This window comes from Centroberyx gerrardi, chromosome 16 (genome assembly GCF_048128805.1).
Source record: "Centroberyx gerrardi isolate f3 chromosome 16, fCenGer3.hap1.cur.20231027, whole genome shotgun sequence".
Taxonomy (NCBI): domain Eukaryota; kingdom Metazoa; phylum Chordata; class Actinopteri; order Beryciformes; family Berycidae; genus Centroberyx; species Centroberyx gerrardi.
In genome coordinates this window covers 24,573,043-24,587,346 of record NC_136012.1, presented here as the reverse complement: position 1 = coordinate 24,587,346, position 14,304 = coordinate 24,573,043, and the positions used below count along the sequence as shown (strand labels likewise).

Genomic DNA, 14,304 nt, shown 5'->3' with positions numbered 1-14,304 from the left:
CATTTGATTTCTCCTGGCCCTTCCCATTTCTGCACTCGCTGACCGTCCACCATTTTGTTTGAGACAAAACATGGAACTTTTTCATCCTGTTCCCTCTTGTACCCACCTGTTTTCCGAGAGTAAAACACAGGGTCTGTGTGGCGTAATGATCGGATTTCTCCTCTGTAATCTACTTGAATTCTCACCGTCTCACCAGCAAGACGGCACTAGATGTAGGTTATGCTATACAGGCACACACACACACGCACATACACACACGCACGTACACACACACACACACACGCTCATAGATGCATGCATATACACACTTATTTACACGTGTACATAATACACATGCATACACACAAATGCACATATATAAGCATGCAAACGTATACAAACATACACATCTACATATGCACACACATACATTCATACACACACACAAACACACACATATATGCTCAAACACATGCACACTAGTTATGGGAAACTTCCTCCCCTATTTTTCTGTAACCCCCGCATATCTTTGTCCTTCTGTCATCCCACTGTTAATATCATTGCTCCTTTTTTATCGTCTCTCGTGCCATTTCTCCTTTGCACCTGGCCTTTCTTTGTCTTTGAACACTTGTTTTGCGTGTTAGCACAATCACTTGCAAGTGTGTGAGTGCGTGTGTGTATGTGCCTCGTTTTTTTTACGCGGGTGTCTGTTTGTGATTTTTTTTTTTTTTTTTTTTTTTTTTTTTTTAAACACGGCGTCCAAGTGCAAACTGTGCCAGGCAAAAGATCAAAGCGGGGCAGATGCGCATACCTGCGACGTGAGCGCCGATCCTCGCCTCAGGGTCAGATGACAGCTGAGCATTTCTGTCACCTGTTGATTTATTCTGTTGTCTTCTCCTCCAACTCCTCCACCCCCCCCCCCAACCCCCCGCCCTCCTCCTCCTCCTCCTCCTCCTCCTCCACCATGACCTTAATCCTTTTCTTCACCCTTCTACTTTCTCGCTCCATAGCTACCCATGTCACTCTTTTTGTATTACAGAGAAATGAAGGCACACAGCTATAGAGCATTGAATGTGTGTGTGTGTGTGTGTGTGTGTGCAGAGTGATGTCGTCTACTGTCCATAGTATGACTCTTGCACCTTCTCCAGTGTGTTCTACAAGTGCCGGCTTTTGCCCAAATAGGCAAACACTAATGTGTTTCCAGCCAGCCACTTTTGTTAATGGTGATTTTTGTTTTAAAGCGGGCTGCATCTGACTCTATTCAACGATTTATTGCTTCTCTCTCCTGCATCTGTTGCATTTCATCCACTCAGAAAGAGACTGTAGGCCCACATCACGAAAACGAAATTGAAACTTTCACTTGTATCTGAAACTGTTGTGAGTGTGTGCGAGTGTATACCTTGACACTTTGTTTGTTTACACTGTCATTGATGTGCAATTTAAACCTACCCATCGGATAGAGTTGTATCTCCATGCAGCCAGGCTGCAGCACGGAGCAGAATTTAGAGGCCAGTCGCGTTGTCGCAATGCGAGTTCAAAGACCACATGCGTGATTTTTTTCTGCTTATGTTGAACTTCTTTTATTTATTTATTTATTTCATGTGCATACAGGCTAATCGTTGGTTTTATTTATTTGTTCTTGGTGATATTTATTTCGTCCTTTATATGAAAACACTCCTGAAAAGATTTTTTGATCGGTCCAACTTAGTTTCCCTAGTGACTGTGCATCTTGCTGTGAAAATGCAAATGTCAACCATGTTTGTGAAAATGTAAATTTCATAAACAAGTTTATTAATCTGTTTTAAGGGCAGACAAGTTTCGAGATAATCTTGACTCAATCTTATCTTCTTGAAAATTAGTTATTTACTTAATTAACTACTAACTAAAAGCCTCTACTGTATATAACTGTCCTACCACTGTTCAAAATATTCAAGGTCCTCATCGAGAGAAAGCTCTTAAGAGACCAGCATAATACTGATGGTTTGCTCTGCTGTTCCAAGACAATTCTAATGATTAATCCTCCTTCAAATCTCAAGAATAGAGCCCTTATGCGAGAGAGCACTAAAACTGAACTTGTGGGGCAAAAACTTTCCCAGGGGGCCGTGTCCCCGGACCCCCCTACCTGGCTACTTTTCCCACCCAGCTGGCAACTCAATACTCCTATGGAACACACTGCTTCTTTTTGTACTGAATGTGAAATCCCGTTGTCCTTGTCCTGTTGGCAGTGTGTACTGTTTAACTACAAGGTGTCAATGACTACGTTCACACTGCAGCTGAAAGTGTCCCAATTCTGATTTTCCCTCCCAAGTGACACACATAAACATCAGATTTTATAGACGAACAAGAAAAGATGTTCTTCCATATGTCCGTTATGAAACAGACAAGGCTCTCATGTGAGCTGCTCTGGTACTAAAATTTTTATATATACTTTCTTTTATACTTTTTACATGTATGTAGCCTATGTTGGATATTAATTACTATTTCTATTTTTTGCACATTTGAGCCCACAGCCCATCCTCACCTACTCACCCGGTCTTTCTTTACTTTTCCTCCCTATAGCCTATGCTTAAGCAACCTCATTAAGCAGATCATCTGATTATAAAAAAATATTTAAATACTAGTCATAGTGATGTAACTGCAGAATATACCAGTGAGTGAATTTAAAAAAAAAAAAAAAAAGGCAGCCAGCCCAGCGGATGTGAGTGGATATTGATCAGTGATGGTGGCAAATCACCTTGCATAATGGCGGCGACAAACTTGTGCTTTAAATCACGATGTTGCGATGTAGAGGGCTCAGTGGTCGATGACTGTCGGCCATCGGCGATGACCAACCCTAGTGTGAACAGCAAAAAAGCTGAATGGAGTTGGATTTTTTTATTTCCGATCTGGACCACATGAATGTAATCGAAAGGTGTTTGAAAGAAGCGCAATTTGCATAGGTACGAAAACGGATGTGACATGTTTTTGTTTTAATGTTACTGTGCACATGCATGTTTTCGACATTGTTGTCAGTTCATATTGGCATCAGAAATGGGTTACATCCTAGAATAGATATGAACATCCAAAAAAACTACAGTGTGAATGTAGTTAATATATCTCTGCACACATGACATCCAGACAAATTGTTTTTGTGTTGTTATTGCACTTGGTAGCCAAAGGGATTGGTTCAGTTTATTTGCACAGTGACAACAGATAGAATCAATGTGATTAAAAAACACAGATAACACACTATGATAAAAAAAACAAAAAAAACACAAAGAAGAAAAACAAGTTACTAATTTGTGCTGGTGAGATTAAAAAAAAACCCAAAGGGCTTATAACATCTCACCTCAAAATGAAAGCGATTCTGATGACACAGCGCATAATTTACCTTTTATCTGTGCTGAAGTGCATCTATGAAGATTTTGAAGAGAACGTATTGTTCTTTCCTTGATTGAGATCTGTCTGTATGAACATCTTTCCATTTCAAAAAATGCCTCCCCACCTCATTGGGGCAGCCTTCCATCGCCGTCCATTACCCAGGCATTGCTCTAGGAAATTACATGTGTAATTGCCTTGTACCAGTTATGTCAACACAGGCAATTACAGTTCTCGCCTATTCCAAAGCGAATACCAGAGATTGCGAGGAAAACGTTAGTGCTCAGAAAATGCAGGTTCTTGCCTAAGCTATTACAAGGTAATTACACAGGTGACTGAGAGCAATGGAAACCTGACAGGAAGGCCTGCAGTATGGAGAGGAACAACAAGGGTCATTGGGCAACTAAGTAACTGATCAGTAAGAAACTAATCAAGTGTGCCCAGTGTTTCCTCTGTAATGTTAGGCATCAGTGGTGCTCCGGGGTAATTTCAGTTTTCATATTGTTCCTGTTTTGGTCTCAGTTATGTTTCAAGCACAGGTTGAAAAGCTAAAAATCTCTTTATTTGGATAATTAATCAGAATAAAAACATGAATTCTTAACGTTACGACGAAATACTGTTATCTCAGTTCCAGATTTTCTCTAGCAGCAGTGGTAGTTTTTTTGCTCCAGGGGTGCCAGTCAAGTCAAATTTTATTATCACAAAGTGCTTTACAGAAAATGAAGGACACAAATACATAAAATACGTGGTTAAATTAAAAGAACAAGAAATAGAGTGATTTTTAAACTCCAAGAATTGGGGCCAGAGCTTGAGCCTGTGTGTGAAATAGTGGAAACACTGAGTGCACACCAATCACATTTTGGTGAATATTAAGCATTAATATTATGGCATTAATATTATGGCAGCAATGGCGCCCCCTGCTGAAACACTGTCACCCCACTTTGGGCTTTGTTTACAGTGATTTGCTCAATTAAATGTATCTTCTGAGCTTTTGAAACAAACGTGTAATGTTTTATAAACACTTGAGTAAAATGGATCTGTAATTTGAGTTATGTTGGGCTTAGAAAGTTCCAAAAAGCTTCGTTTCCATCATACAAGTCAAACTCTTAAAAAAATGTGGTGATCAAATCAATTCGGGGATAATATTTTGTCCGAAATCTGCTTTTGCAAACCTTGTTAAGAACGTCGGTTGTGTTTGTTTTGTTACTCAGAGCCCAGAGTCTTCAGTTAAGAAGCCCAAGAGTGCGGTGAAACAAAACGGCTCTGCAGGAAAACCAGGAGGATCAGCGGTCAAACCACAGACTAAGGTAGGGAAAAGCTATATCACCTGCTCAGCTTTGTTTACACTGTGTGCATGGTATAGCTCTTGTGGTTAAAGGGGGACAACCATCATACTGTACACTTAAAACAAAACTGAGTAAACTGCTCATCAAAAACGCCATTCAAAACAGTGTCTCTAAACTAGGGAGTCAAGGCTCAGGTGGGTCACAAACCACACCAATAGGATAACAAGCAAGACTAACTTGGATAGATGGATATTGTGTTTCTTGATTGGGTCATGGCACAAATAATAATGTAACGATAACAATAACAAATGAAAAAAGAAAATCACTCCCGCTGGAATAAAGCAGCTGAGAACCACTAATTTAAAACATCCATTCAGAAATCAACTTCATTCTTTGCCACAGGACACGGACATTTCCAACTACTTATGTGTTAAGTGCAAACCTGATGAAGCCTGGAGGTGAAATGCGTTGTACAAGCCGGTGCACTTGTTGCTCTGAAAAAACATTACACATACGAATGCAATGAAAGGGGTTGGAAACCTCTCAGTGTGGGGAATACTTTCATCTTTGTATGGAAAATGATTCCCGCACAAACCAGCACCTGGGAAGATAACTGCTGTGCACAGGGCATCTTTGACCAAGGGTAATTGTTTGTGTGTATTGGCCCTCACTATTAAAACACGTCAAAATACCTCAGAGAGCCTTTGCCATTCCACCGCCAAAGAATGCGATAAATGCACGTTGCAATTAGCTCAAGCTGATAGTTAATTTCTCAGATGGAATGTCTTGGACAGCCGCCTCTCAAAACCTCAAGGCTTGAACTCTGGCTCTCTTTAAGCAAACACACCTGACCTCTAAACGGGTTTCCTGGGGCAAGGTTTAAACCTGCGACCCCTTGGCCTGACCCCGCTGTCTTGAGTTGCAGCCCACCTTTGATGCCCCCCAACCCTCTGTGACACACACACACACACACACACACACACACACACACACACACACACAAGCATATACAAATTTGCAAGCTTTTCTGCAAGTTTACACATTTCACAAATCATGTTACTGTGATAAAAATGACTTGGAAAAAAATGAAAGAAACTCAGTTTAGATAAGATGTTATGTGTTGGCATGCAAACGCTGGCTGCAGGCTGCGTGTTTGATATCACATGCCTTTTGCTGAAGGCGCGCTTTGTTCGCTCCCAGCGGACATAAACAGATTGTCACATCTTCTCTGCCGTCTTGAAAGAGAGCTCTATGATTGTTTGTGATGCTAAACACTAGGCCGCTTGGATCGCCAAACACCTGAGGCGAGAAACCGATTCCCCCCCAGGCGCAGCGTTCTTGCTGTGTGGGAGAGTGCGGCTAATTCTGTAATGGCCGCTGTCCAGACATAACACAGTGGCTGTCGAAATGCTCCGGGGGATTAGCCGATGGGCAGCTGAACCGCCGAAACCATCCCGCCAGTTTAGCTCCCAGGCCCGTGGAGCCTCGACCGGCCCCCGCCCCGCACCCCTCTCCCCTCTCCCCTTCTACACAACAACTGTTCCCTCCCGACAACCTCTTCACACCCCTAACTTCCTGGACACACCTTCTCCCAATTGCTCTCATTACCAGCGTTTGATGTCTGGTGCAGCTTGCGCTTCCAGATGCCCCTGAGGAGCGAGGAAACGGGTGTGGGTGTCTTTTTTTTCTTTCCTAAGTGCAGGTGACTGGTCATTAGATTGGCTTGTCAGATCTGTTGCCAGTACTGAATTTCTCACCTCTCACATCCCTGCATGTAGCTACACCTTCTTGCATAACAGGCTCGACATGAGAACCAGCTAACTCGAGTTGTGCTGATCTGAAGTAACTTTATCTTGCAGCTGGTGTCGTTTGATTGATGGATCTGGAGAGGTTGATGCCTCGGAGCAGACGTCACAGTCGTAAACTTGTTAACCACTTTACTCGTGCTTCTCCCAAAAGGGTGTCAGTCATTGTTTTTAGCGACTGATTGACATGTGTTTCAACAGGTGCCCTGCCTACCTGTTTTGGGCTTTGGCCTACCTGTTTGTTTTTCCAAGGAATGTAAGCCCATTTCCTTTTTGACTGTGATTGTATTTCAACTGATTCAACAGTTTGGATCTGTTGTGTATGCTTTTCCAAAAACTTGTCCTTACATATACTTCTAAATAGATTGTGAGAGTCACAGTTTATCAGTGACCTGTCTTTTTTTTCCACCCCCTTTACTTGGCCCCCAAAGCTCTCATTCCAACAAAGTGACAATTACCATCCCCGGACAGACTTGGTGATCAGAGGTGTCACAACCATGTGTTTGCAGTGGATTGGAGACGAGCGATTGCATCAAATGATAGCGTGCTAGTGATTAAGTTCCATGTCCCGTGGCATCTGTAATCAGCGTCTGGCCCAGATGAAAAAGCTTGCTGGCTTTGTCTGTTTATCAGCTGTTTCAGGTCCACAGCTGTCCTTTGGAAGTACAGAGCCGCCCCTAAATAATAAATACGTAGCGCATTTGCCTGGCCAGGAGCCAGCAGCATATGTGCTCTTTTTTGTAGTGGGGTATGTGTGTGTGTGTGTGTGTGAAGGTTTTCTTCATTTTATACCTTTTGATCTGTGCTATAAAATGCCGATGTCTTGGGGACAGGGACAGATGATTGCATTCTTCAAGCTGGAAAGATAGAGAATTTATTTTCCTAACTTTTTTCAAGCCTTTTTTTTTAACCATTTCAAGTCTTAGCCTGGTTTCAAATGCTCTCATACTTGGTTCAAAGCCTGAAGATACTTGTACATATTCATGTTAAGTTGTCTGAGGAATCAAGTAGCTTATTTCAACACTCAGCTCTTGGCTAGTATTTGTAGTAACATATGTCATTTGGTGGATGCTTTTATCCAAAGCACCTTACAATGCATATATTTTTAGCATGGCTGGCTCCAGAGGGAATAAAGCCCCTAACTCTGGCAGTATCGGTGCCATGCTCTACCCACTGAGCTGTAGAACCACTGTGTAAAGAATAATATAGTGTTTTAAAGCAGAAATGATAATCAGCTGAAAAGAATGCCCAAAAATCACTGCACAACCAGCCTTTTGATCCTGACGCCTTGCTGTTTTTTCAGTGACTGGGTAAAAAGTTCCTCTATGAGTCTCTCCTCTCCTGTTTCAAATGTGTCTCTGGCTATCAATGAAACCCTGCAATTTCACTGGATTCCAGCCTGGCCTTGCATGTAGGGACAAGCTCCACAGCTTGTGTAACACGCAGCCACGGCGTATGGCGTGTGTGTATGTGTTGTTGTTGTGTCACATTCAGACACTTCCTAATTGAGGACCTCTGGGGCCTCGGCTGCCCGGGTCTGGACACACCTGTAGTCCTGCTAGTACAGTGTTCATGCTGCTCTCTCTCTCTCTCTGTTAAGGCAACATCATCTACACAAACACAGGCCTCTTTGCGTGTCAAAGTAACACAATGAGGTCACCAAAAAGTGACATCTTAGAAGTGGTGTTTTTGACCCGTGGCTTATGATAGCATTGGTTTTAGTCTTGGCAATTCATAAAGACATTCAACAGAATATAATGTTATCTTTTCTTGTGGAAGTAATATTCATTTGACATCAGCACAAGCTTAGCTGTTATCAATAAACGAGCATGAGAACATTATGCACCCCTCGACAAGAGTGACCCTTTTCTCCTCTGCTTCAGTAATTAGGATTTGCCACCACTGGAAAAACAAAACACTTTTTTTTTCTTTCTTTTTTTTTTTTTTTCTGCTTCTCTTGACAAACAATCCCTATTGCTCAATGTAGAGTCTGGGCTTGCCCTCTCCTGCTTGGAAACAATAAAAGGATAATTTGTACCCGATGTATTTGTAAAAAGGTGGTGTAATTAGGGTAGAATTTGTTGTCCTTTCTTATGCTTTTATCCCCTTCCAGCTGGTTGCCCACGCCAAGCCTTTTAACACAGCCCCAGACTAAATAGGTCACGATAGGTCTGTAGCCCAAATCCTGTCCCAGACTGGCCTGTTGGTCACTAGACCAGTTCATCACCAATAAATTACAATTAGCAGTTTGATTTCAGAGAAATCCCAGTGGAACTTCCAAGAATCTGTTGTCTAGACCATAATCTTCGAAAACTACTGGTTGTAAAGACTTTCAGTTCAAAGAGGCACACAGCAAAATAAAAAGATAACAGCTAGAGTTTAACTTGATTAAATGGTGTCATTGAAAACTATTACATACTGTGAATAGTGATCTTTTATCTATCGCTCTATTGATCTCTGTCCTTATTTGTCTCATGGATCAATCTTTCTTATCTAGCTAATATATTTTTCAAATCCCAGACACCGACCCCAGGAAAAGTCAAGCCCGAGGCTGGCCCGTCTAAATCTCCCTCTTTGACTGAGATTAAGAGCAAGTTGTCATCAGCAGCCAAAGAGGTAAAGCTACCATCCTCATTTGCAAAGTACCATCCTTAATTGAACGTCTGACATACAGCTAAGCTAATGATATTATAATGCCTTTTTTCCATCAGGGAAAACCACTACCGAAGACAGAGCAGAAGTTTGAAAATTTTGCGAGAAGTTCTTTTAAAATCTCAGATAAAAAAGTAAGTAATCTTTTGTCTCTTTTGTTGTGTAATTGTTGCATGGTGCGAGTATTACCACAGCACTGTGGGCATCAAAAGCTAAAATCCAGTCAACAGTCAGGACTGAGACTGTGAGTTACTTTTGTATCTTTATTTTTATGTGAAAAAAAATCTGAACAAAGGGTTTCAAAGCAAAACATTTTCAGTTTGGATTCTTCTTTCACTTGCAGTGTCCTTTTTTCATTCATTCAAAACGCTTTTTCATTTATTCGAATCTTTTTGGCCCCGCTATGACAGATGAATGACAGGAATTTACGTTTTATGGACACACGGCCAATTCATTTCCACTTCCTGCTTTTATGTGTGTTTTTTGTGCTTGCTGTCAGGTTTCTAGAAATATTCCAGGTGCTAAGTGTTGGTAGCCATGGCCACATTTATGTCAACCATCGTTTTTAGCTTTAAGAGCTAATACCTCAGTGCGATTATAGATTCCCAGGAATGCACTATTGTTCCTCTCGCTGTCCTCACACCTTACACTGTCCAGTATGCCTCAAATTGCTCTGCAGCACAGCGCGTACTCTATGAATTATGTTCATTTTGCGTCAGTGGACTCTTTAGAGATGGAATGGGAGTAGACCTGCCAAGGCAAACTCTTTCCCAGTGATTTACTGGTCCGTTTTCTCACAAGTGTGTCTTTTGTAGCCTTAATGAAGGGACTGGAGGTATGCGGATGGTACCAGTCTCTCTCACGTTCAAGGCCTTTGACCAACCCGAAAGAAGATTTTCCTAAATGCAGGATTTAAAGCTTTTCTAATACCTCCTGCCATTTTAGAAGAAAAACAACAGTCCCCGCACAATTGTTTTACAAAAGATGAATAAATCAACCAAAGACTGTTTTTAGATCATCACTTTAGACTAAATCTGTTTCTACAGTTTGTGTCAAACAGTAATCCCATATTGTCTGCATTGTGGCACCTTTGTGATGGTGGTATCCAAATAAAATTCAAACCTAACACTGAAACATGTGGATGCTTTTGCATTTGGTTACATATTACATGTTTAATAAGGATCTGGTTTGCAGACGCTCATTTGAAACAGGCCATTTGAACATGCGTTTGCGATTGCGTTTCGATGTTAAAGCGTTAACTGTACAGTTGCGAGCAGGTGAAAGCTCTTTAGAGTGCAGCGAGGGCCGGGTGGACAAGGAAGGGAGTGGGGGTGGAGTTGGGTTGGGGAGAGCTTGTTGATCCCAGTGTGTAGAAACATCTGTGGAAGTGCTTTGGTTTCATCAGCCAAGGCTGAGATCTGTCAGACCCGGAGCACCTAGTCATATACTCTGGTATGTACTGCTGCCCCCACCCAACCCCTCGTCGTACCCCAGCAGCCCCATCTAAACTCACTGTTCCCACAGGCGAGACGCACAAAAGCATGTTGTAGTAAAAGTGAGTCATGTGTCTCATGCTGTATAGCACATCATTTGGACGCTTTATAATTAGTCTCTCTCTTTCATTCCCTCGTTCTGTCGTTCTCTCTTCCCACCCCACCCCCACCCCCTTCCTTACCTTCCTTACCTTCCTCAGGTGGTCAAGGACCTCTGGAGCTTTGTACAAACACTGAAGATTGAGAAGAAGTAACACACATGTTGTACTTTCAATCACTTATATGTTTTGCATCCCGCAAGAAGTTTAAAGGCACAGTCGGCGAGGTTTCCTACTCAGCCTTGTCCCGTCAGTACTGCTAAGTACGACTGAGTGATCAGAAGAACCGAGCGCTGAAATTGGGTAATGCAGTTGATGCATTGATTCGGGCGTTTTTTTGTTTGTTTGTTTTTTAAGTTAATTATGCAATAGGAGATATTGCAGAATGTGCCTTTAAATAGCTCCACTGTAAACGGAGGTGAATCAGAGTCCCATTTTGTGTGAATTTGAACAGTGTAAACAAGGCTGGTATACGAGCGCTCTGCTTTTACACAAGGATTGAGACAGCTGCCGAAACAACGCAGTTATCCCTCGGGGTTTGAGCATTTTATCACCATTACTGCTGATTTTTGGAGGAAAAGCATCAGAAAATATGAAGTCCATAATGAATATTTTCTATCTTTCTACTATATTCATATTCTGTTGAGGTACTTTCAATAGTACTCCCCTGGGTGAGGGAGGGGCATCACAGTTCATCATGCTTATTCCAAATAGCGGGGAATTTGACGATATTCAGCAGTCGTCATCCAGTGGCACTCTCATTATTACTGAAAACTGCAATATTATTTTAGTTTCGGCCCTACTTTACGTAACATTTTCAGCTTGTGAGACACCTTTGTAGTTTGATGCCAAGCCTTGAACCATCAAACCTCTACACTAGGATATATACTCTTAACAGTAGAAAGAAAACAACACAACAAAAGATGTCAAAGCAAAGACACAACTGGATTTGATTAGAGAAACTAAACGACAACAGAAACAATATGGTGGAAAACAGCAGAACTCTGAGATCCATATATCTGCAGTATCAGCCTTGCTACAGTTACATGTCTTGAAAAGTTAATCTATTGGGCAAACAAGAAATGTTTTGACCAGAAAAACAGAAGTAACTATGTAAATGTCCCTGATGAAAATAATGTGATTCATGTTGTTTTCCATATAAATATACTTTAGTGGATGGGGTTAATTTCTTGAACAACTAGCAGACCCTCAAATTAAAATATTGTAAACCCAGTAGGTGAAGCCATTTCAGAGGGCATGTGCATTATTTTAACCAGCTGTTTAGGGAAGAGTGCCAGTCAAAACCCCGCCCATTTGTGACACTGGAAATGAACTTAAACCGCTTGTGAAAATGAATTTATCAGCAATACCAGAGAGGGCCGTCTGCACCGTGATAATGGGTGTGACGGTGAAGCAATAGGTACGAGTTGCAGCCGAATAACATCAGCAGCATCAAGATAAGAATAACATCCTCAAGGGTATTTCAGCTTTTACAAAGCGGTTACCAACGCAGCAGTACTGACTAAAAGTTTTTCTTCTACGTAATATACACACAAGATTAAAAACTGGATGAAAAAAAGTACAATAAGAGATGAAGCGCATTGTGATGCATTGAAAACAGATTATAAGCATGGATAATCTTTTGTTACAATATAATCATTAGACATGCATCAGAAAATTACATTCACATGGCATTACCCATACAGTTACTCCATATAGTAACTTCCCTGCACTATATTTTCAGTATGTAGGCTATGTATCACGCTCTGATTATAACTAGCATACACTCAGTTTGTGCTTATAATATGCTTATGATGCCTAATGCCTTATGAACGCCACTTCAGGTTAATTAGGTGTTACCCAGTTGGCATAGCAACCAATAATGCATTGCTTGCACGGCTGTGCTTAAGGGGAATTTTCAGCATGGTTGGAGGGCATCTATCACCAATGAAAATGACATAACTGTAAATTTAGCCGCTCAAACTAATCCAAGTCTTTAATTAGCCCTGATCAAATATCTTTATTCAGATATGAAATTTGACGTACCTGTAATGTCTGGCATGGAGCCGCTTGTCAGCCCAGGGTTTTTGTTTCAGCGTTCAAACTTCCCCTATATCAAACATGTGGAATTGTGAACTTTCTCCTGTAAATAGTCCTCTTACTTGTATTTACCATTACGGCAGCTTTCGAATTATATTTTTAAGTGTATGCTTAATCCGCCCCTTGCTAACTGCTTGTTTTGCAGCTTGGATCTGTTTTCATGATCGTTATTGAGATTCTGTTTGGTAGGGAAGTGTTTTATGTTCAGGATAGTTCCCCTTTCAAATCTTTTCAAATGTTGTCACTTGTTTTGATTTTAGTGTAACTTCTTATTTTTAGCATTGCTGTATGTCATCTGTAGTCATACCTTTTGTTCTATATTGAATCATTTTGAAGCCCGTACTTGAAGATGTCTAACTAAACGAGATTGAAATCGTTGTTGATAACCGGATGTATATTGTTTTGCCTGTGTTTTGAATGAAATGAGAATGCGTCACCTCAAATTGTCTGACAGACTGCACTCATTTCGCTGCTGTTGGGTGGCAGGCAAGTTTCATTAGATTACTTAAACAGCGCCATAGAAGTCCCATTTATTATTACTGTTAACTGCAATTTAGAATGGCAGTATGTAGTTGTCATCTGTGCTTACTTGATTTTGATTTAAAGATACAAGAAAGTAACTACCAATGAATCAGACTTTTAGATAGAGCCTTTGTTGTTTTGTGATCAATTACTAGTTTGTAATTAGTCAGATGACGCCTCTTTGTATTTTTGTCCATAGTTGATAGTCGATAGTTGGTGAGAAGTGAATTGGCACAATTAAACAAGTCATAAAACAAACTGATGCAAAGAAACAAAGATAAAATTTGCTGTATATGTCGATACATATGGTTTGTTGTGAGTCTATCGCTCAAGATAACGTTGGAAGAAAGTGTGTATTTCATCTTATTTAGTCAAAGTTTCTTGATTTGTTCAAGCATGACTGCTAATGGAAGATATTTGTTAATGGTTTGTTGAGATTAACATATCCATCCCTTCTTTTTGTTTTTTTACCCAACTGTAACATTTACCTGAATAAAGCGAATCCCAACTGGCTTTGCGTCACATGTTCTTTACTGTATACTATAGACTAGGACTAAATATTAATCTTCGGTATGACAGGTGTCAAAGTTTGGCTCTCACAGGTTCTTCATCTAAGTGCGTCACAGAAAGACGTCATTTAGCAATACAACATTGTAATTAAACCAGAGATTAAGGCTGGTGATGCAGTAGGGGTTTTTTAGGGCCATGCAGATGGCATTGCTCCCAGCAACAGGCAACAAAGTGAGCTGCAATGTCAAAAATCTTTTTGAAGGTTTCCTGGCAACATGATGTTCATAAATCTGATTAAAGCAACAACGGTGATGCAACTACTTAGGCACTGTTGCCCAAAAAGTTGCTTAAAGAAGGGTGTTTAATTCCTTCTCATAGGGTATTTTTGTAATCTTCACACCTGTAGCAGACTATTCATGTCAAGCTGTAAATTACTCTGCTCAGTTTCCTTAAACATGTTGCAACACAAGAACCATACTGTTATGCTCACAACCTACAGTCA

General features: G+C 40.9%; 1 protein-coding gene across 2 annotated transcripts in view; it reads left to right on the top strand.

The window, feature by feature from the left end:
* The window catches only part of npm1b (nucleophosmin 1b), a 210,671-nt gene that overhangs the window by 6,448 nt on the left and 189,919 nt on the right, over nucleotides 1-14,304 (top strand). The window contains exons 8-11 of one of the 2 annotated variants that reach the window (XR_011785250.2): nucleotides 4,548-4,643; nucleotides 8,948-9,043; nucleotides 9,139-9,213; nucleotides 10,773-11,754. Coding sequence is in view for 1 of the 2 variants with exons in the window: in XM_071916210.2 (XP_071772311.2) it covers nucleotides 4,548-4,643; nucleotides 8,948-9,043; nucleotides 9,139-9,213; nucleotides 10,773-10,826 (321 nt within the window). In the remaining variant the exon portion in view is untranslated. Of the gene's footprint in view, nucleotides 1-4,547; nucleotides 4,644-8,947; nucleotides 9,044-9,138; nucleotides 9,214-10,772; nucleotides 12,217-14,304 lie in introns of those variants that run through there. The other variant, XM_071916210.2, reaches the window with a different exon arrangement.